This window comes from Diadema antillarum, unplaced genomic scaffold, assembly GCF_040938485.1.
Source record: "Diadema antillarum isolate AM-2024a unplaced genomic scaffold, OU_Dant_1.0 scf00000086, whole genome shotgun sequence".
NCBI classification, from domain to species: domain Eukaryota; kingdom Metazoa; phylum Echinodermata; class Echinoidea; order Diadematoida; family Diadematidae; genus Diadema; species Diadema antillarum.
In genome coordinates this window covers 162,201-185,399 of record NW_027270975.1, presented here as the reverse complement: position 1 = coordinate 185,399, position 23,199 = coordinate 162,201, and the positions used below count along the sequence as shown (strand labels likewise).

At 38.9% G+C, this 23,199-nt stretch overlaps 1 protein-coding gene across 1 annotated transcript; it reads left to right on the top strand.

Annotated features, from left to right (window-relative positions):
• The first annotated feature begins 324 nt into the window (after positions 1-324).
• LOC139717925 (galactose-3-O-sulfotransferase 2-like) lies at positions 325-22,933 on the top strand. The gene is made up of 3 exons (XM_071629410.1): positions 325-499; positions 18,143-18,965; positions 22,849-22,933. The coding sequence occupies exons 1-3, from the start codon at positions 325-327 to the stop codon at positions 22,931-22,933; spliced, it is 1,083 nt and encodes a 360-aa protein (XP_071485511.1).
• Positions 22,934-23,199: the final 266 nt, after the last annotated feature.

Sequence of the window (23,199 nt, the reverse complement as noted above, 5' to 3'; positions counted from 1 at the left end):
CTTTCAATCGGATGTTTTGAGGAAAAATATCTCTCGAGATAACGTTGCATCACTTTGAGCCTATATGCAGGTGAATGAGCCAGAATTCAATGCACTTTCCTAGAGCACTTATCGATCAAAGTTGTCTGTCTGATTTGATTTGATTTGATGTATCACTAATCACTCGGAGAGGCCTGAGCGGGTTATTTGATGCTTGTAGTGACGTCCCAGTATAGCTTCCAAACGGTATAATATCCCCCGCATATAGGCTGTTTGTCCGTGAACTCTGCACTTCTCCGCCCGCACCACTGCGCCTATACGACAACAGCGCCGGGGTTGAGTCCGATGTCGTCAGCTGAAAAAGGTTATCCCAGTGGTATGGTGGCGGGAACCCCTCGACGGCTACGCTCAGGTGTCCCCCGCGGAATGCAACCAATGTCGAATTGTCTCCCCTCTCGACGAGCCGAGGATTCCGCTGCCGGCTCGGCCCGCCTTTTATCTCGGCCATACGACACCAGAGGTCTCGTGAAGCGATGAGCCGTACGATAACACGTCACGTCATATGGCGTATTATTGTCGGAGTTTTCATGGGAGGGTGTTTCATTCTTTCTTTCTTTCTTCCTTTCTTTCTTTTTCTTTCTTCCTTTCTTTTCCTTCCCTATTTATTATGCCAGCTAGACACAAGCTATCCTGAGATAAATAGATAGATTGAAAGGCAAGTTTGATTGTGTGTACTATGTATATTTGTATTAAAGGTTTTTGCTGCAATTCACTACCCACCCTATTTATGTTATTGATAAAATATGAAATCAACCACACAGAATGGTAGAGATATCATGTAATTCTGAACTGAAATAAGAATGTATAACATGTTGGTTTATTTATTTCCTATTTTAGCGCTTTGGGGTTGTTGTGTTTTTTGTTTGTTTGTTTCTTTTGATTTTTATAGAACAGTGAAATTAGTTTCAATTACATTGCCAATTGGACGAGGTGATGCTATTTTCATCTCAGAAGTGGAATTGTACTTTAAGCTTGGAGCGGGGGCGCTCAACCCAATCCTCACCCCATCCGTGCAGAGCAGCGGCGGCGTGGCATCTGTCGTAGGGTTGCGGGTTGCTTTTCCACCCCCTCGCTTTTGTTTTTGATTGTTTGTTGTGTTTTAAATGTTTGTTATTGCGTCTTCTTCCCTCGATTGTCATCATCAATGATGCTTCACGGGTCGAACGGGGTGCACGACAGCAATGACTGTTAATTGAATTAAGATCGAGGGAAATTTTGTCTGGCGTTGTGGCATAGTTTTGAGGCTACATGGCGGTCGCCGAGGCACCACACCATACGCTTTCCGGAGGAGATACGGAGGGGAGTACATAGCATCATTCATGTTAGAGGAACTCCCTTCGACGGCCGGGAGCGGTTAGCCGCGATTTCAGTCGCTCTGACTTGACGTGTTTGACCATAACAAGGGTGGTGACACCAATCAAGTACTTTATCTGATAAAGCTACTTTAATCTTCCTTACTGCATCAGAACCGAAGTAATGTTTCGGCTCGCAGTAATCAATCGTGGCAATTACACAGATGTTTGTTATGATGAAAATAGTTTGTTTATACGAAGATCACTTAAACTACCACTGCTGCTACTAGTATTATTGTTGCTGAAAATAATATTGCTATAGGCATTTCCTTCATTTTATTTATCTTCACTTCATTTACTCTTCGAACGTGATAAAACATATAAGAAATGTGGAAACGAAAATGGTGATATTCATTTTAATGATTCTTACGACGAGGTTGTTTTTATTGCAACTTATTGACAAATTGCCCTTCATCGACGTAAATACAAACGCAATTATCCAGTGTTAAGAGTAATAGTCTTGATAAAAATCGTGGCAATCGTGGGCAATCTTCTGATTGCTACACAGGCGTCATATCCAACAAACGATTAACCGAGCTTCAGCCCGATGACCAGTGATGGTTCTGATCCCTTGTAGCCAGAGGGTACTATTCAAATGAATTGCGTCGAGTTCTTTACGAACTTCTTTAAAAGAAGATAAAATGGAAGTAATCATAAATGTTCATTCAAACCTGTCGAACAGTTTATTGCATACTTCATTTTGTTACAAATGTCTCTCAGAGAAAAAAAAACAGATTGAGCTTAGTAACACAAATAAAAAAACAACAAGTAGAATTGCATTCAATGCAATGATATCACTGGAGTTGAAACGGGAATGTCGTTGGTATTTGACTGTCAGTCTCGAAGAGCGCTTCACGTGTTTTCCAGCTGCTTTGGAAGCGACACATTCTCGACTGGTATATTCCTGTCTCCATGACAACTGGTATAAAGAGGGGGATCACAGCGGCTTGAAACGCTCAGGGAAAGATGAAGAAGTTGACACTCTTTATGAATCATTTGCGTCTTTGTGGACAGATTGCTTCTACAGAGAATAGCGTGCAAGTATTTGTTGCCTAATTTCAGGAGGTTTAAAGAGATTTGACTTACCACTGCTCTTTGGAATACTGACCGGAGCGAAAAGGAAGTATAGCAAGGCCCAGAGGAGAAGGGACATTCACCGCGAGTTCAAACACCTCTCAAATTTTGCTCAACCTAACCCTTTTGCTCTTCAACAAAGTAATAAGAAAGAACGAGGTAGAGCTGATGCTGGCGATAATGTTTTCCCCTTTTCTGTCACCTGATGCAAACCAGGGGTATTGTTGAATGAAAACAAGAGGAGAGTTCAGGTTTGAGTTTCTTTTAGTTTGTCTCCCTCTACAAATGAAAATTTGTTAAGATCGCAACTGCTGATCTGTAGATTAACAAACATGTCGGGAAAAAAAAAATTACAGATCAGCAGTTGCGATCTTAACAAATGAGGGAGACAAACTGAAGAAACTCAAACCTGAGCCTTCACCCCTCTGAATAATATCTTTCTTTCAAGAGGCGAGTTGTTCTGTTTCCTTGCAGAATTTTTTTTTAAACTTTAGTATTTAAAGATCGCATTCTTTCTTCCTTGAATGCGACGGGAATAGTTACCAATAGTTAGCGATGTTAGCTATGGAACTTGATATTGCAGATATTTTCCAGGATCCAAGCTCAAAAATATGCTAATGTCATTCATTACATGGTAATAGCATGGACCTACAAGGTCCATGGTAATAGTAGTTTGTGTTTTGTGCGTATGGTTTTCGTACTTAATGAACCATGTACTCGCAAAAAATGAGATCTAAACTTGCATATATGGCACAGTTTCTTACATAATGTGCCGTCAGGAAACTTATCCGCAGTCTTAAGCAATCTCATTTCATGACCTGAAACGGGTTGTTCTGTGTGAAACACGTTGTCAAGAAGAACGAAACTGTACATTGAGTGGTTTCTTATTATAACAGATCTGAGTCATGGGGGGGGGGGGGCCTGGCTGCAACAAGTTTCACGAGTCTTCGGACACACGATGGTGACGCGTCATCTTGACAGCAAAGATTACACGCAGGATAATTATTATGACATTGCGACAATAAATGAAATACAAATACGAGGAAACAGGGAGTTTTCTTATGGCTCTCTTTTACTTGTGAATGTCAGTGCTGTGACCGTCTGCGCCCGGTGTGCCGTCTGGTGTACATTTCGTGCGTTTTCCTCGTCGCGTGATGCATACTTCTTCCAGGACCTTGTTGCCCGTGGCAACGGCGTGTTGTTGCTAATGGAGGCACGCCAAAGAGCCTATCGGAATGTAGCATGAGAGTCGATATTTTCAACGCAACAAACTGACGGGAAGGCTCTTTTTTTTTTGGGGGGGGGGGGGGGTTCTTTCTGGTAAAGGTATACTATTCTTCTTGAAAATGACAAGGTGACAGAATTTCCGCATACTATCTGCACCGCTCAAATGATATTTCTTTATCTTCTTTCTCTCCGATCTCTCTCTATCCCTCTTTTTTCTCTCTCTCTCTCTTTCTCACTAGCTTGGCATATTGAACATGGAATTGCTATATTACGAAATGACGCTATTGTAATGTATACAGAGATTACTAAGCCACTTTTGCATATATTTCATATAAATGTGCAACTTTAACACGACAGTATGTATCATATATAAAATTGTATATATAGAATTAACGTGTCTATATTATGGATATATTCTTTTCTATCTGAGTGAGATTACCGGAGGATGACCTTTCTGTATATGATTACCGGATGAAAAGTCATCAGCTGAGAATCGATTCCACGAATTCCATGAAGTTTGTAATGAGGATTACTTCTACTGGCTCTCTTCCAGCGAATTAACCGTCACTTTCGATGAACTTGCCAAGAGTGAAGGTCTTTTTTTTTCTTTCTCCGTTTTTTGTTTTTTTTAACTCTGCGATCATTACGCGGAAGGTCTCTGTTTCATATCATAATATGGGCATCATAACTATACATACGTATATTATAAAGATGGAAAACTTCGAGAACGAGAAAAAAAGTGACAATGTATAAGCCCTAAGAAATCATGAAGAAAACGACAAATAAGGACAACAACCTATGACATAGATAAACTACTCAGTGGCGTAACGTCACGCATGTTTTTAGAGAGGGAAATAAAAGGATGTCAGGTTCGTCGCGTGAGAAGCTCCGAAAGGGCACGAATGAAATTAATTACTTACTATCACAACGTTCACAATAAAGCGGAATCGTTTCACGCTTTTACTTTGCGCGCGTAAAATGCATCGCGATAACCTTGAACCTGTACAAGCGAGTTCATCGCGTGCGTATCAGTTACTTTAACAGACACCTTTATGACACATATGATTAACTTTCCCATATCAGGATGATCTGCTTGATACATTTTGTGGCTTGAGTATAAAGCATGTTCGCGCGTGCTTTCATGACAGAAGAAAACAAAAATAAAAATAAACAAAACAAACTCATTACCGAAAATAAAAAGGTCTCCAACTTCAAGTATTTATACCTGTGGCTAAAATGACACTCTGACGAAAGCATTGGATACACGCACAAAGAATAATAGCCTGTAGCAAACCATTCTTCATGAAAATTTAATTTACTGAAGTTCTTCCTGAGACAATCAGGCAGGATGAAACCAAGTTCCTTTTGAAACCTTCCTCAAAAGAAAGATCCAAAATCAGAAGCAAAACGGTGCAAAAAAGGAACAAAATAATAGAAATGTTGTGTTTTCCTTAATGAGTAGTATTACTAGGAGAATTCGAACACAAATAGAAGCACGTTTGATGGGCACTGAGGGAGTACATTCCGAAGCAATATAATTCGCACTTCGCGTGTGCGGCTTTACATGCACGTGTCTTGGTTAATTTCTTTATTAGGTGATCCGAGTATCCTCTCGGATCACCTTCTGTTTTTGTACGGATTCTTTCTTCTTCTTCTTCTTCTTCTTCTTCTTCTTCTTCTTATTTCTCCTCAAAAGTTGTGTAGAGGTTAGCTCAGAAAGTCCTCTGCCTATCAATTTCAAACTTATACCATATATGTATCATGTCCCAAAGACGACAGATCTAGTTATGTCTGATTTCGTTTGTTTGCTTACTTGCTTGCTTGTTTGTTGTGTTCTGTTGTTGTTGGTGTGGATTTTTGTGTTGTTGTTGTTGTCGTCGTCGTCGTCGTCGTCTTCGTCGTTGTTGTTGGCTGGCAGGTGTAGGCTGGGGAGTAGGTTTCTTAATTTTTAAAGCAAACGATAGCCCCCGTTCCACTATCACGATCTGGACCCCGGCAAAAGCGTACGGGGATCGGAAGCATCGTAGTTGCAACGTTTGGAAGTCGGGGTTGGAGCGGGAAGAAACTTTGAACCTGTTCAAAATTTCTTCCCGATCTCCCCAATCAAAATTGACCTATTTTGAATCGTATGGCAAGCGGTGAGAGCGTAGTGACAGCGTAAACACCGCGGGATGAGCGTAACAAGGTCTTTCTGAGCGTAATAACATCGGCACAAGAACGGGAAGTAATCCAAAGCCCCTGTCCCACTATGCCGTTCTCGCTACGATTTGACGATTTTCTCAGATCGGGAAGGATCGGGTAAAACCTGAGCCGATCTGGACACAGTACGATGTTAGAACGCTCTATGTACGCTGCAGTTACGACTACCACGTGTTTTCTACGCTCTTACTATACGATGATGGGGAATGAGGCATTACAATCTCTGCCGCTGCAGTTACGCTTTAGAACGATGTAGCTACGCTGTCAGTGCGATGTTGCCGATGTTATCCGATCGATGCACGCTGTATCTACGCTCTGAACGATCTACACGATCTTGTCACGCTGTCACCCCGTTCAGAGAGCTGAAAAGTGCACGATGTGCCCCGATGTGCCCCGATTCGACTGTCGATCTGCAGTCAGTCAACTTATTAGCATGCAGAACCGAAGAAATATACTGTGGACCTCGAAGAGGCTCCTCAACTCACGGTTCTTTTGCAGCAATGCATTGTTATAAACAAAGTGGTGCTGATTTTCCAAGGCTTTTTCTTGATGTCCTTGCTTTTATAGTCCGTCTTCCTCCAGTTGTAGATGATTTCTTTCTTTTAACAAAACGTAACCAAAATGACAAAGGAGCGATATACTATAACATACTTATCATAAGACATTTATGTTTGCATATGAAATGAATCTATATGAGCCTTGTTTTTTGATTCTCACGTACATTGTAGATATTCCACCAGTCCAATTGCCCACTTACTGCTATGCGGCTTTGCTCTTTTAACCCATCATATGTGGGGAAATGTTGATGCAGAAATGCTCATCTTATCATCATTAAATCGGCAACTCTTGATTTTACTGCATTACATCTTAAATTGGAGAAAGTTTTGATGAAAGTGGTTAAGTTCATCAAATCCGCACAACAGTAGAAGGAGACTTTAATCTTCAAAAGTGTGTTGCAATTTAAGAATCAGATAAACATCTTGCGGTTAAAAGGCCTTTAACGAATTCTACAAAACAAAGAATGTCATGTTACATGTGATATATATATTTCTTTATTTTTTTCTCAATTCATTTCAACTACATTATTTTCATTGCAAGATCAGCAAGTGAATGCTGTTTCACATCAAGGACCTGTATATAAGCCAAAAATCCCCTCCAAATAATATGAATATAAAATCATATATAAAAACTAATAAAATGAATAAAGGCCCAGCTGAAATTAGTGATTTATGCCTTTTATAACCAGGTGTTGAAAAATCAAAACAAAAAGAGCGATGTGAATTAAACAATATTAATTACAAACGAATTAAACAAAAATGATAAAAAGATAACAGCACGAAACTATAGAAAATGTGGTTACTAGGGCTTGATGAGTAAAACAAAGGATATATATATATATATATATATATATATATATATATATATATAAGTCCTTGGTTAAACAAAGGACATAGGTTCCTACACGCAAGCAGAGTCAGATCTGCAACAATTTGATGAATTTATGTGATCGATATTCCATCGGGTAGTCCGCGCCCTTTCGGGTGACCTCGGTGTAAACGAACCGAGGTTCAATGTTTACAGGTATTACCGTCGGCGCGCCAATGTATGGTGTTACAACAAAAAACACGCATTTTTGGGGGTGTCGTTCAAAATGCCGAGGCGACAACAGTCCCAGTGTATTCCACAAACGACATGTTTTACTATGTTTTATTTCGGTTATCATTTTTTTTCTCTGTCTCTCATAGTGGCCCTGCTTATTAGAAGACAGTTACTCAAACTCAATGCATTCAAAACGCTTTAACTGTTTCTTGCGATTTAGACGGAGTTGATGTAAACTTGTCCACGGAATCATTGAGGGCATGCTTTACTTGTGGTATTGACAGCAGTCGAACAACTATTCCCCCCCCCAAAAAAAAAAATAAAAATAAATAAATAAATAAATAAAAATGACAGTTATGAGGATCTCTATCATGGGTTTTTAATGCGAGTACTGTTTGTGCTTGAAACACGTGTATTGACTATCTAAACGATGCACGGAGTTGCCGTTATTTATTTTTTTAATGACAAGAGAAGCCAAGACGAAAAATGAAAACTGCTAGAAGGTGATTTATAGTGAAAAAAGGCGAAAAGTGGAGCAAATAAGAAACGAGAATACAAGAACAGCACAAAAGAAGAAGACTATTATGAGGAAGGAGGAAACATAAAGATAAAAAGTTTATGAAGAAAAAAATGGCTAAGATTATTTCTTCATGTTTTTTACGCTCACGAAAGTTCAGAGTGGCACAAGTGCTTGAAACCGCAAAACAGTTACATCTTCCCACAGTCAAATCGAAAATCGTAGATTTTTCAAACTCACACATCATTAATTCTGACATTCATAAATCAAAATTTTCATTTCATTTAATTTTCTGAAAGTGTGTGTTTGTGCATATGTGTGTGTGCGTGAGTGCTACATGTGGCTATGTGTGTGTAGGTGTTTAGTTGCGCGCGCGTTCTTGAACGCTACAAACAAAGTATGGCCTATATTATGCTGAGTAGCTTTTGATGGAGAGAAAAAACTGACATTGAACTTCAAAAATTGAGGAGTCAGCTCAATTAATGATAAAAGCGATGTTGATTAGTTCACTACACAACATGACATTCACGAGGCCCGTCAAAATAATGTTCATCTGACTACGTGGTAACATCGAATGAAAAGCTGCACCGTGTTGCACCAGGGCAAGGGGAGATTTCAGTGGCCCGACAACCTCACCCCCGGGGAACGTCGGCTCTGTCAACACTCCTCGCCCGATCCGAGAGCTCGCGGATTACTTCAGACAAATCACAACAAGATATTACACCTGACTCGTGTTTCAACTTGCGAAATATGGCGGGACATTTACCTCGACCAGGGGGTCATGGGGACTGCCCGCCCCTTTTCTTTCTGTTCAAACCACCCAGGAATCATGACTGTATCAAAGTCTACGCACTATAGTATATAAATAGTGTATATTTCGCGAGAGATATTGTGCAAGAACTTATCTCTGTCTGCCTCGTATGAATAAATAAATATATATTTATTCATTTCGTCTATTGATCTATTTACTTACTTATATTCATTCATTGTTTATCTATCTGTCTATCTATCTATCTATCTCCTTCGTTTTATCTACAGGAATTCCAACAGCTTTTTTTGTATCTCCCTCTCTCTCCCTTCCCTCTCTCTTTCCCTATATATCTTTGAAGACAGAACTTTGACGTTGTAGTGATACGAATAAATTAGAGGGGGTGCAAACGTTATTTTTTCAAATAATCATAATATCATACGATAGCGAAGCTCACTATATTTGTTTTGATTAAAGGGCATTTATTCCTGTATTTTCTTCTTGAACATTCGATTCATATTTACGGTCACTTCGATTGAGTTTCACTGTAGGGTATATTGTTGTATCCCGTCTCTTCAGAAAATGGGGTCGGATGACAAGCAAGTTGATATATAGTGCTCGTTGATTTCGTCATCGATGACATCATTCCGTCCAAGTTTTTTGCATCTTTTTCCCTCTACTTTTTCTCTTTGTTCTCCCTTTGCTTTCACATCTTTTCAACAATTTTTTCCTTCATTTTTCATATCCCCATCTTCTTGTCTTTTTAACTCTTTTTCTTACTTCTTTTTCTTTACTTCTTTTTCATTCTGTTATCATATTCCCATTGTAGCATTTATTAAAATATGTCAGGTATTTTCTCTTCCTCGCATCTCCCTTCAGAACATGTCATCTCCCCTTTAGAACATGTCATCTCCCACGACCGGTTTTACCCGCTTCTACAGCGCCTGAACCCAGTTTCCCTTTGTCCGAAAAACACATCTACCCTCGCAGGGGCTATACGAACACCGAGTCAGCTCTCCAGAGAACGTGGACGCGAAAACTTTCCTTCCGAATTTCCCAGCGCACAATATGCGATTCTATCTCGCTCGGTCGGACATCACTAGAATTGCAGTCATAACTTCCATGATCTCCGATAAATAGGGTAAATATTTGAGGAAATTCTGAAGGGATATGGTTGTCGGCTGCCCGAAATTCCAGTGATCGTTGGAGAAGTTTTGCTTGTAATACATGCCGCTGGTGGCGGCCGTGGATTACAGAGGTGACAACTGACGCGCAGAAGTGAGCCCTCGCCGACCAACCTGGGGCAATCGACGACTGAGTTCGCAGACTGAGTGCGCGCGCTAGAAAGAACGAATACAACACAATCACCTTTTCTGTAGTCCCCAATTAGCCAGTTCGGGGTTAGCTCATGGGCACATGGGTACAAATGACCTTTCTTCTTTCTCAGTTCATTAGGCACTCCACTAGTTTCAAGCGACAGAAGGCATAAGCTCGCCCAACGTAACAATTTATGGAATTCATAGGTCATGTTCAAACAAAGGATGAACTTGTGTAGAACAGGTGACCAGAATGATCCTTCCATTGGCATTTTGGAAAGCATCCATTTCATTATTTTGCATTGAATGTATTCACAATCTCTTTGAATCTCAGTGAATTTAAAAACCAACATGCTCTGCTGGTACGATTGACCTTTTTCTGGTCATGCTCAAAGTGGAAACCCGAACTGGCTTATTCACCCATGCGTACACTTACTAGTACTCGTTTTGTTTTTTCTTCCCCCGATAACAAGATCAAATCGCAGATCCAAACTCAAACCCTCCTCACGTCGTTCAAAGTATCGCCCTGTCAGATGATATTGGTTCTTAATCTATGAGAAATGTCATTTCAACTTGACAATTTCCGGAAATTTTCCAAGAGTGACGAACAGGTATCAGAGCATTTCCTATTAAAAAACAACAGCGCACAAATGATAGAGCCCCTCGCTGTGATGTGTGCATGTGTAATATCTTCACATCGTTTTTTTTTTCTCAAATCCTCGCAGATCAATGTTTCTTTTTTCCGAGTTTGTCTTTCTATTTCAGCGCGTTCTATTCCTGGAACAAGTATGTAACGACCCTTCACAAAGTGCGACTAACCGCCCCAGAACCGAGGCCTGAAATTGTCATTGGCATCGTTAAGGATGCTACCTTATCAAAGCGCAATCGAAAAACTTGACGCTGATTATAACCAATCCTTGAATAGTTCGGTTGCACGCACACTAAAGGTTCTAGTAATAGGAAAGTAACAACTCAAACAAAACTAAACAGATAAATACTACTCCAAGTTTCATACCTCGAGCCAGCCCGAGCCCCATCATCGCTTTATCTTACCGAGATGCAAAATTTAAATCTGGAAAAATGCTATAAAAATAAGCCATGTTAGCCTATAAAGAAATTCAGGTGTCGTTGATGAGGGTGGATTCCTTTACAAACTCATCTCATTTGGAGGCCAGACACGCTTTTTGTTTCAGGTTTAGGAGGACTACGTTTTTGTTTGTAGTAGATTCACAAAACACGTGAAATTTTGGTGTGAAGAATCAAGTCTTTAGATTCTTTCAAGAGCCTCTGAGCGGAATTTGAGCAGAAAAAAAAAAAACCAACCTCCCTTACACATTCTAGAATTGGAGTGAAATAAGTTGGTCTGATTACATAATGAAACGTGAATGATACTGCAACTTTCGTGTATTTTACATGTCTTTTATTTCAACTCTTGTGTCTCTTGATAATCATTCACATGTGTTAGACTTTGATCTACGTTTCATTTAACTTTATTCCAATTTTCAATTTCAATTTCATTTCTTTCTGCCACTTATTCTTTCAAGAATACGATGTACAAAGGAAAATGCGACAGTACAGAGATTTGGTGAAAGTCTAAAAAAAAAAAATCAGTTTTACCAACAAATTCGGGAAATCAATCAGATACTTAATACAGTAAATGGTTGCATATTTCTCTCCAATGATAATTTCATGTTCCATGTTACAGGGGCCGTCACAAACACTTGTCTACGTGCACAGAAGATGCTTTATGAGCTGATAGCCAATTCCTCATGACAAAGCGACTCAAAAGCTAATCTCTAGGATTTACTTATTGAAGAAGGGAAACAGGGTGCGGGGTGGGGGGGGGGGGGAATTCTCGAATGACCAGGACCCTGTTTTATGAAAAGTTATAATTAATTATATAGTTGATTTCCACCACATGTCTACGGCAACCTGTGAGGGGTAAGGAATTAAATTTATAATCGATTATATCTTTTGATAAACGGGACCCTGGTGTGATTTTGTTCAAGAAAAAAGAAAATGATTAGTATGATTATGCTTAAAACGAACAAGATATGCGTTTCTATTGTAGTTGTAAATACTACACTTTAGTTCATGATATATTTTCTGAATGTGTTTATTAAAAAAACAAAACTTATATCATCATTAATTTTCCTTTAATTTCTTAAAATGGTTTTTAAAAAAATATGAATTGCCCAAGATAGTGAGGTATAGCATTCCATACATCAGGTCCGTTGTTCCCTGATGATTAGGACGCCATTAGAATTCTTGCGTTATTTAAATGAATGTTATTGCGGGTGCGTGTTGGATAGACTCAATCTATAGGGAGTATACTGTATTACCCAAATAAAAAGTCAGTTGGGATGTCTTGAAAAATTAGGCTTCCTTTCTAAAAAAATAATGAAATATTAAACGAATTTGAAGTAAATCGGATGAGGTGAAGTTATCACCTCATTATTCCTCTTTGGGCTTTCATTTTTCGTAGTTAAACAAAGATTCTAATGATTAAGTCGGGATTATTTCTCTTTAATTGGATTGCTCAAATTATTGAATGATCAAAACATCTTCATGTCGAGAACAATTCGAGATTTATAATAAGATGACATTAGTATTTCATTTGATTTGCGTATGTCATTTGATTTTGAACGATATCTTTGGGTTGTGAAATATTGGGGTCATCCCACGAGACCAACATCTACTAGTCATATACAGCCCGTGTATATGAATTCGACAATATAGACAAAAATAAGGCTCATGAGTTCGACACTAGTAGGTAAAAACAGCCCACTAGTTCGATATTACAACACTGGGCTTAATGTGTCGGTCTTGTGGGCCTTGTTTGCTTAGTGTCGAACTCATGGGCTTTATGACTCGTGGGCTGTATAACTTGTGGGCTGTATACAAATGACCCGTGGGCTGTATGGTTCGTGAGTGCCGAATTCGTAACGTGCATCACGCGAAACCAAGTAAAACAGTTTCTCATTTCCATTGTTCCAATGATACCTTATCTTTTCTTTTACATTAAAGTCAAACAAAGTCTGGGGTAGAATCTCCATTATTTTAGCGAAAAGGTGGAATGTTATCAAGAACATTATCCCGTTTCACCATTCTGAGGAAAGACAGAGAACACGATAATTGTTAGATTCGCGAGCTCATTCAGAGTATTCATACAAATCGATGTTTCCTTCTCCAATTTTTATCTGACATGATCCGCTATTGCAAGATACATAAATCTCTTGTTACAAGTGAAATAATCCTATAATGAAATAATCAGGACAAAACGTCAAAAAGATCTTGGCTCCTTTCTTATTTTTTTTTTTCATCTGAAGCTATGCTCAAAACTGTAGATGGCGCTCTTCATAGCGTCGTTGAGTTCGCTCAATATACTTTACTTTGGACATCGATTTCGAGGAGTTTTTGAAGTACCATATTATCTGTAGCGAACTCAATGTACTGGTATGCAGCTGTTGCCTTTAGAAATGTTTTTTTGATTCGATATAATTACCTGAACGTGCAACTCCATTAATCTACATGGACATAATTACATACAAATATGAATACAGATTGTTTCATATCTCGCCCTGTATGTCCACAATTACCTCACCGTTTAGTACACATTGTTTGCGTCGTTGTATGGGCGTATTATAGATTTTGTATAGATTTAATTTACTGCGACATAGGGATAACTCGTCGTTCTTCATGCATATGACATATTTAAGTACAATGTACTTTTAAGTAGATATGCAAGCCTTTCAAAAAAAAAATCGAGACGGGATGCAATTCAAAGGGTGCACGCATAGAAGGTGGGAAGCACCTCCCTGGTGCACGTCACGAACTCGACAGGCACGAGTCATACAGCCCACGAATCATACAGCCCACAAGCCATGTAGTCCATGAGTTCGACACCAGGCAAATAAGGCCCATGAGTCGGAGGCTACGCAAAAAGAAAAAGGCTTACGAGACCGACACAATAATCCACAAGATATTATGTCGGTCTCGTGGGCCTTGTTTCGGACTCATGGGCCTGTTTTGCCAAGACATATCAGTGGCTCGTGGACCTTGTTAGTCTATACTGACGGACTCATGATGGGCCTTATTTGCCTAATCGCTCATGTGGATTGGGTTTTTACGCCTATTTACTTCTGATCCCTTCAAACACCCGTTTAGGGAATCATATCAACACGCTTTCTTTAAAATCTCACACATGTAAATAATCGTTATTTAGATACACATACTTCAGACAAGGAGTCTTTACAGGGAGAGTACAGATTTACTGTTACAGGCTTGCGCATGACTTGCGTATGTATTACAAAGTATTCCAACTAGCTATACTTGCATCCAGGGGAGACAACACAAACACACACACACACACACACACACACACACACACACACACACACACACACACTCACTGAGGAAAATAAAATGACGTCACCCACACCAGCTCGGGGTCTGCCACGAACGACACAAAGAGCTACTACGTGTCAAACCAGAGTGGTGGTAGGTGATCGCGAGCACAATCGAGTTTTGTTTTCTTGCTAATTGCACGAGCTTCATGTGCAAATGTCGTTTATCCCACATAACTAAAACTGAGTGAGAACTGCACAGGGAGATATGGAATCGAAAAAGGTGAGGTCAGTTTTATTACAACTGAGTCTGGGTTTGCTGATTTCTTTATTTACTTATTTTCTTTTTTTTTTTTTTGGGGGGGGGGGACTTTAGAGTCATTACTCATCACTGTATTTAGTTGAGTAGCGTTGTCATATGTGCATCTATCTGTGCGATGAATGTCATTGCACTGTGCAACGTGTTTGCTGGTCTTGTTTTGGACTCGATTTTGGAGTCCCCATCCATGATTTTGTGTCGTGTCTGTGGGTCCGTGCGTTGTAAGTCTTGTCAATGTCCTGTATATTGTCTGTCTGAAATTTACAGATGACGTGTATAGTATGATCTAGAGCGTCAATCATTGCTCAGTATGATGTGGTGCCTCCGGTAACCATGTGAATGTGAATGATTAGAATTATATGAACACCTGAAAAATATTTCTTTGAATGTCTGTGTTCGAGACAATCATCTTGTACTCTCCTTCAGCCGGCGCCACAGTCGTGTATAAATCTGAAAGAGCTATTGCTTCGATGGCGGTTAAAGAGGATTGAGAAGTGTCACTGTAGGGCCAAGGTCATATTTCAAGGGTCATAAAGTGCGCCTTATTTATTCAAACAGCTGAAGTGCTTCAAAATAATAACTAAAAAGAAAACATAAATACGCAGTAACGAAAACCAGTGCCGAAATGGTGTAAGTGCTTGCTTATTCGTGGATTTCAATTTCTCAACGTTGAACGTTTATGTGTGAAAATCATGAAATGAACTATAGTTAGCTTTTTGAATTGAGTGTTGATCTCTGTGATCATTCAAATTTGCTCGAAATTGAACGAATGCAAAGCTGACTAAACTCCTAAACTTACAAACCGCCAAGTTCTTCTTGTTTTTTCTTGAATACTTCTCTTCACATTTTCTAATTTCAGCAATGCACAAAAATGCATACTCTGCTGAACACACACACACACACACGCACACACACACACACACACACACACACAATTATTTCATTCAGAAGTACAAAGCGAGTGGCAATATGCTATCCACCCCACCTCCCCCCCCCAAAAAAAAAAAAAAAAAAAAATCACCACTGGCATACCACTGTAAGCAAAGGTAGGGTCAAGTTTTTTACCCGTGAAAATATGGCTTAATTGCTGCAATCGTCAACCATGATTGTCAGGTTCATAAGGAGAGCAAGAACAGACATCCAGATTTAATAACTTTGAAGAAAATCAAACTTAGAGTTAGGAAAAAAAGTTTCACTTATTTCCAATGAAGAGTATTTTTTTCCCGCAATTACTTAGGTAAAGATGTACGTCATTAACTTATGATTCGCCCATGCAATTTTTGGAAATATATATCAAGAATCACTAATTTTGATCACTGATTTATCAACTACAACCACTTCTCCTTTATGAAAGAAATTCAAGAGTTGGGTTATTGTTTTACGCAACAAAAGTATGCGAAGGAAGCATGCCATCCTCTTTGATAAGAAAGGACATCAATTAGTGTTGATTAAAGGGACGCAGTCCTCACGAAATTTAAAAATATATGTTGTTGTTGGTACCTCCAATGAACTACTTTCATCAAAAACAAGCTTTCAAATCACCAAATAAGCTCGTACATTTCGGTTAAAAAAGTGTGACTCTGCAAATGAGCAAGTCTTGGCGGAGAGTCATGTATACGTCATCGATGCACAACTCTTTCCAGCGGTGTTCTGCTCGTCATCCCTAGTTATTCATAAATACATGTTTACTATTTATTTTTATATTAATTGTATATATAAATAAGCTTGAAATATTTTGTTTGAAATAATAAAACCACATATTGTCACATTTTATGAAAAAATAAGATATGATTATTTTGAACACTTAAACTGGTTTTCTGAGGCACGGCTGTCAACTTGAGAGTAGGGCATCAATGACGTTGCACCTTTTGGCAGGCTCTTACACGATCGCTTGCAGGAATTATTTTTTTAAAATCGCGTACGGAGACAATTTTTGATGTCCACGCGTATAAATTGGTGAAAGGTTATTTTTTTACTCTTCTTAATTATCAGTACAGTGAAAATCTCAGGACTGCTTCCCTTTAAACGATTATAGATTATTGGTAATACATGTATATAGATAGTTAATGGAAAAGTCCTGAGGCCGTGTCATATTCACCGAATATGATTTGCGTAGGTGCCCGCTTCTAGCATCACCGTTCCGTAAGCACATGTGAAACTTAGTTCAGGCCGGATTTGATGAAACGTTGAACTGGCGCTACCATCCTTTCTACTTGATTCTACTCTGCCAACGTGCTCACCGTGTGGAAATGCAATACAACGACATTGAGGCAGTAATAAACGGCCCCCGCGATAGTAACCCGGAAGAAAGACCGAGGCATATTGTTTATGTGGAAGAAATTTAAGCAGAAAATTATGAAAATTAGGACCATACGTATTCAAATTCAAATTTGAATTCAAGTTGTGTTTTAATTTTTTATTCATCTAACGCACGCAACAAGCACTTTTCTTGTTTGTTTGTTTGTTTGTTTTTTGTAAAGCACTGGAGTAATGTCGGTTCGCCATACATTGAGAGATGTACAGGGTAAATAAATATAGCAAAACACAATAACGAAACATTGCAATACACTGTACGGTAAAACTGTAATGAATATATTAAACTAAAATGAAATATATATATATATATATATATATATATATATATATACATATATATTATAATGTACGAAATATGAAGGGAGCCGCGGTAAAGTCAATGGTTGTACCATCTTGATGGCTTTTCTGAGAAAGAAACAATCAGCACAAGAACAGTTTTGGGAGGCTAATATACTAAAGAGACAAGGCTGACGTGAAAACAGGAAGATATGATACACAGACTGGCAGGATAACAACACAACAGAAGAGACAAGTTATTACAGCGGAGACAACAACCTGCAGAAGTATAATTGAGTGGGACTTTAGATAGTTGAGAAAAGTTGTGAGAATTAAGAGATGGAAACTAGAGGAAATTAGTCCAATCTGAGGAAATAGACCATATCATTATTATATCGACCATTTATAATAGACCATGTGCCAACCCACTCCTCTATCATGCAGTCAGATTAATTCAGTGCATTCCCGTTATAACGAAATTCCGGTTGCAACGAAGTAAAAATTCAGGCCCCAGCATTATCTGCTTTGTATCTTGTTCGTTTATAACGAAAATTCGATATAACGAAAGATAATTGCCGGTCCCGAGGACTTCGTCATAACGGGAGTCGACTGTGGAGAAGATGATTACCTGTTGTAAAGACATGTAAAGGCATTTACATGATATCATCCTTCAATTTTCTCCTTTCTTGATTTTCTTCCCAGCTATTTTTTATTGTGTGTGCCCTGACGTCATCATTTCTAGTGTCCTGGTATACTGTAACACCACAAGTCGCGGCCCCGATAGGTCTTCGAAGAATTCTTCTGTATCGGTCAGGGCAATCGGAGCCTTTTGATCCCACGGAACCCCAACAAGTGGATCCAATTACCACCCTGGTTTTCATTAAGACGCACAAGACCGGAAGTACGACTGTGGGAAACATTCTCAACCGATACGCCTACTCCAGAAATCTCTCCTTCCTAATGTACAGATATGACAGGAACAAAGTTGGACAATTCTTGCAGCACATTCCGAGTAGTCAGAGGGAATTGCTGCCACCACTAGGAGTTAAGGTCGGTGACTACGACAACTACACCAACTACGACTTCATGACGGCACATTCCCGTTTCCTTCCCAGTCTGGGGTTCTTCAAGCGTTTCATGAAGCCCGGCGCGAGGTTCGTCACCATTTTCCGCGATCCGGTAGAGCAGTGGGAGTCCACTTTCTTCTTCTTCAAGTGCGATCGCTGGTTTCGCGGAGCGAATGGTTCGCAAAAGATCGACGCTTTCTTCAGGAACGCCATGGCGAGTCTGCGGAGGTCGAAGGGCCAGTGTTCGTTTTACCTGAGGAACGGCATGTGGTTTGACATGACCGACAACGAAGCAATTCACACCGATCGGAGGACGATAAACGAAACTCTAAGAACGCTCGACAAAGAGCTCGATCTCGTTCTGATCCTCGAATACCTTGATGAATCCCTAATACTTCTGAAGGAGCTCATGCATTGGAGCTTCTCGGATATCTTGTATATCCGATTCAACCAACGCGTCGTCAAGTCTATGGTAAACGAGCGACAGCGAGCCCTGATTCGAGACTGGAACATGGCGGACGTTTTACTCTACGAGCACTTCAACCAGACTCTTTGGAAACGTATTGCCGAGTACGGAAGCCAATTCCAGAATGATTTGACACATTTCCGCTCGATGTTAAGCATGTATACAGAAGACTGTAAATTCGGGAACTACACTGAAGGGTTCAGAAAAGTTTATCGCCTCACTCCTATGAATAACTCATCGAGCCTCTGTCACGATCTTTCAGAAATGGATTACAAAGTTCCGGTAAAGCGCCAAAGCATAGGGATCAAATTAGGAGTGAAATATCGATAAACTCAGTCGTTCACATTAAATCCTAGGACATTTTTTGCTTCAAATATTACCATCTTGTCGTCATATAATCTATTATACCCTGGATGTCACTATTTATCTCATATTAGAGTAAACAAAAGCCCTGTTTCCTGAGAGAGGTATAACGTAAAGAGCTCTTTAATTTTCTAGAAAAGTAAAAATTTGTTAAATTTTCTCGATATTTTCTCTATGTCACTGTCCATTATGACGTCATGAAATCTAGTAGTCTCCTTATCCATAACGATGATGGCATCGAAACTTCAAAAAAAAATCTAATTATGTAATTGATTGTCTGACTTGATTTTCCTCGAACTTTCACTGATGTATTCTACTGATATTGCTGCTTACACTCAATCCGTGTTTATAGTTGGGTTTTGGTCTCCCTTAGAATAAAGATATTCATATATAATTCATATATATTACAAATATATCAGAAAGAACTATACGTAGAAATTGCTCATTTGAGTGAGAAGCAGCTTCTGAACTTTGCTCCCTTTTTAAAGAATTGCTGGAAGCCTTTTAAAATTTTGCCCATTTGAACATGATTGTGAACATGTGATTAAGCGCTATAAATAAGTGTCATTCATTATTATTATTATTATTATCATTATTATTATTATTATCATTATTATTATAAGAATAAGAATAATAATTATTATTATCAACTAAGTTGAATTATCTCATAGAGTTGGTCTGAAATTCCTGTATAATAGTTAAATCCAGTCCATTCTTTACAAAGTGCCACATGTCAACGCTTCTATATCGAGTCATAGGAAACAACAACCAAGATGAAAGTTCAGGTTAGATACATGGCCACGCGTAAGTGCACTCCTACGATATGTTTGCACATTATACTCCACGCCCCAGGTACCTACTTCGCAGCGCTGATAATCCGGTATACCCACTAATGCAAATTCAGAGTGTAAGCATCTGAGCATGTAACTCATTCGCACGACCATGCACTAATTTAAAGATTTGCTCCCATTGACATAAATGTTGTTTTCTTGTGCAAATTTTGCCAAACTTGAAGGTGGGAGTCACACTTTAGCTGCAACTGAACACAAATCCGATGAATGCTTTGATATATTATGTCGATAATGTAACACCCGTCACCTGTCACGCTCGTGGATATACAGTATGATGGCTTATATTGCTGTGAATGTAATTATGGTAGCGATGTGCATTATGTTGAGTGAATTTGTTTTTCTCCTGTCCCAATTTTTATTACCCATTGCTAACAATTGCTAACTATTGCAATCATCTTGCTTCGCGAAATATAAAACCTAGATGGAACGGTCTATTTGCAAGTTCATATAGTTCCGGGGGAAACCTGATGCCACTATAACACCGACGAGGGTGATTGGTATTGATGTGTAATTCGCTGAATAAGTTTTTTTTTCATCCCTTTCTTTCTTTCTTTCTTTCTTTTTTTCTATCTTTCATTATTTTTTTCTATCTTTCTTTCTTTCTTTCTCCTTGCTGTTTCTCGCTGATAGTGTGGTTGGTTTCTGTGCGCGCGTTTTATCTTTCTAACATTTCATTTTATGTTATTTCTTTTCCAATACAATTGCAAAACGTTAATAAAGACATTTGAATACACTTTAGTACATAAAAGCAATACAAAGTCGTAATCAAGGAAATACTATAAGAATTGAAATGCAATAAGTGTTATCTCTTTTATGACAATTACAAAATCAGAATTGATTGGAAATGGAAGGGACTGTGCTAAAAAAAAACCAGAGCTTATCGTTTGCAGTCTCCTCACAACTAATAACTAATATGGAAATAGATGCAGGAAACGTAGCAGCCCAATGTTATGGACTTATCCTCCGCGTTTCATACATGAGATTATAACATTTTAGTTAAGAGCCTGGTACATCTTGGTGTTCGGGGATAAACACTTGAATTGTTCCGATCATAATATTTGCCTTGCCATCAGGAAGGCTTGTTGTCGTTAGAATGCATAATAACGTAACGCAATTCGCTTGTTGCTACACGAATCTACGTACTGGAGCTGTAACAAAACCATGCAAGGGAAGGAAGCAACACAGGAATACTCATGGCAGGTGTGAAAAATGCAAAGGTGAATAAACTTTAAGTGGAGATGATGTTGCATGGACAGATGGATGTTTGCTTACAAGAGGAAACAAATTCACTTTCATTATTTCACGCTGATATCATCTGCGTTAACCATTAACTGTTAACAATTAACATCAACTCTCAATAATCAAACATATTTCAAACTTTGTTTTGTTCCCGGGTTTGTTTTTTTCGACATCTGATTCCTAATGAGAACATTGGATTACTGTAGACGATGATACATAAACGTGACAGGTCGGGTCAAAATCGATCAATAACAGAATATTCCCGTAATCGAAACTCATGGAAATTTTGCAATAAGTGAACTTAGGCATATGTAATTCTGTGATCGGAACACTGGGCACTAAAATAAGTGAACTCTTGTCATTCTGTATCAAATTGTTGCAGAAGAATCTCGAAGTACGGCAGCTTGTTATAAAGCTGGTAAATTGGTTACAGTTCTTCCGAATGTTCGTTAATACGAAAAGGAAAATAATGTTAGTTATTCTGAAGGTTTTTGAATCCGAAAATAGAATAAGGTTCATGATAATCTGGAAAGTGAAAAAGCCTCGTTGTTCAGAAGATCCGTTTATCCGAAAAAAAAAAATATAAGGTTCGTAATTCCGAAAGATCATTAGTACGAACATTGTTTTCTGATTAACGAGCCTTATTTCATTATCGGATTAGCGAACCTTCGGAATAAGGAACCTTGTTTCATTTGCGTACTAACGAACCTTTGGAATGTTCGGATTTGTAACGTATCCTGTTTCATTTCCTGATCAACGAACATCTAGGTAAATCGATCTGGAATGAAATAGAAAAACAGATAAAATGACGGTTCAAGAGCACAGATAAAATTTAGTCTGGAAAATATTATTTTTGGTTTTAAAGAAAGAAGAAACGACGCTTTAAACTGTGTTGTGATTCTGATTAAGCAAAAATTATTGGACAAAAGTTAAAGAATAAATTTCCTTGGTTTAAGCTTGTAACCAGGCGGCTGGTAACGAGAATAGAATTTTAAATGTTTAACATGTTCCCCTTCCCGCATTTTGAATCACGTGTGAACGGGATTCTAGAACCTTCCCTTTCGCCGGTCACGTGACCACACGTCGTCGTGAACTGCCTTTATGAAGCCCTTATTTTATGGTAATTGGTCTGGTATTAAATTGTTTAAAATATGCAAATATCCCCCCACCGGAAGTCAAGAACACCACTCGGCGACTTATCGCAGTTCGTCCGACGTCAGTATCACCTTAACCATTCCTCGTCTCTTGCCTCCTGTTTTACAGGTAAAATCACACTTTTCGTATTACTTATTTATGAATTGATTATGCAAGTTACCTTTGTAAGACTTCGTAGATGGTTTTGAACCCAGTCTTTCATGCCTGTGTTTGATAGTAAGCCCGGTATTTAGTTTAGTTCTCAAAAGTTGACGAGTGTCTTGATAATTTTCGTCGACTAGCTATATGTCGTGTATCAACTCGCCGCAGAACGCCAGTTCTGCGACAGCTATGTGTAGTGAGGTCTTAGCAATTTTATTGTTTTTGTGTGAAGTTACAGGCCAAGACTAACTATCGTAAACAGGTCTGAAATGGTCAGTCTAGGCAAACCCAAGGAGGAGATAAAGCCCTCCATCCTCAGCTAATGTAAACATTCCATAATAACCCCCTTGTTTTAACTCAGTGAAGGTGGTTGGTATACTGGGGAGGAGCCCCTTTTCTGTGCACTTCTGTATAGAGAAAGGCATTGCAGCAGAGGAAACCGTATAAGAAAGTTCTATACAGCATTCACTTGATGATCTCTGTGTTTCAAAGCCCGAATTCGGTAAGAACTGACATTTAATGCCTTTATTGTTACACAGTACATGCACTTTGTAGTCACTGTATACTCCATGTGTGCTTTCTATGTTGT

What these genes read in the sequence shown, in the direction of transcription:
- LOC139717925 (XM_071629410.1), top strand. Translation starts at nt 325, where the DNA reads ATGTCGTCAGCTGAAAAAGGTTATCCCAGTGGTATGGTGGCGGGAACC. An exon ending in TCGGCCATACGACACCAGAG is followed by an intron (nt 500 to 18,142) that starts GTCTCGTGAAGC and finishes TGTATCGGTCAG; the next exon opens with GGCAATCGGAGCCTTTTGAT. An exon ending in CTTTGGAAACGTATTGCCGA is followed by an intron (nt 18,966 to 22,848) that starts GTACGGAAGCCA and finishes GTGAAGTTACAG; the next exon opens with GCCAAGACTAACTATCGTAA.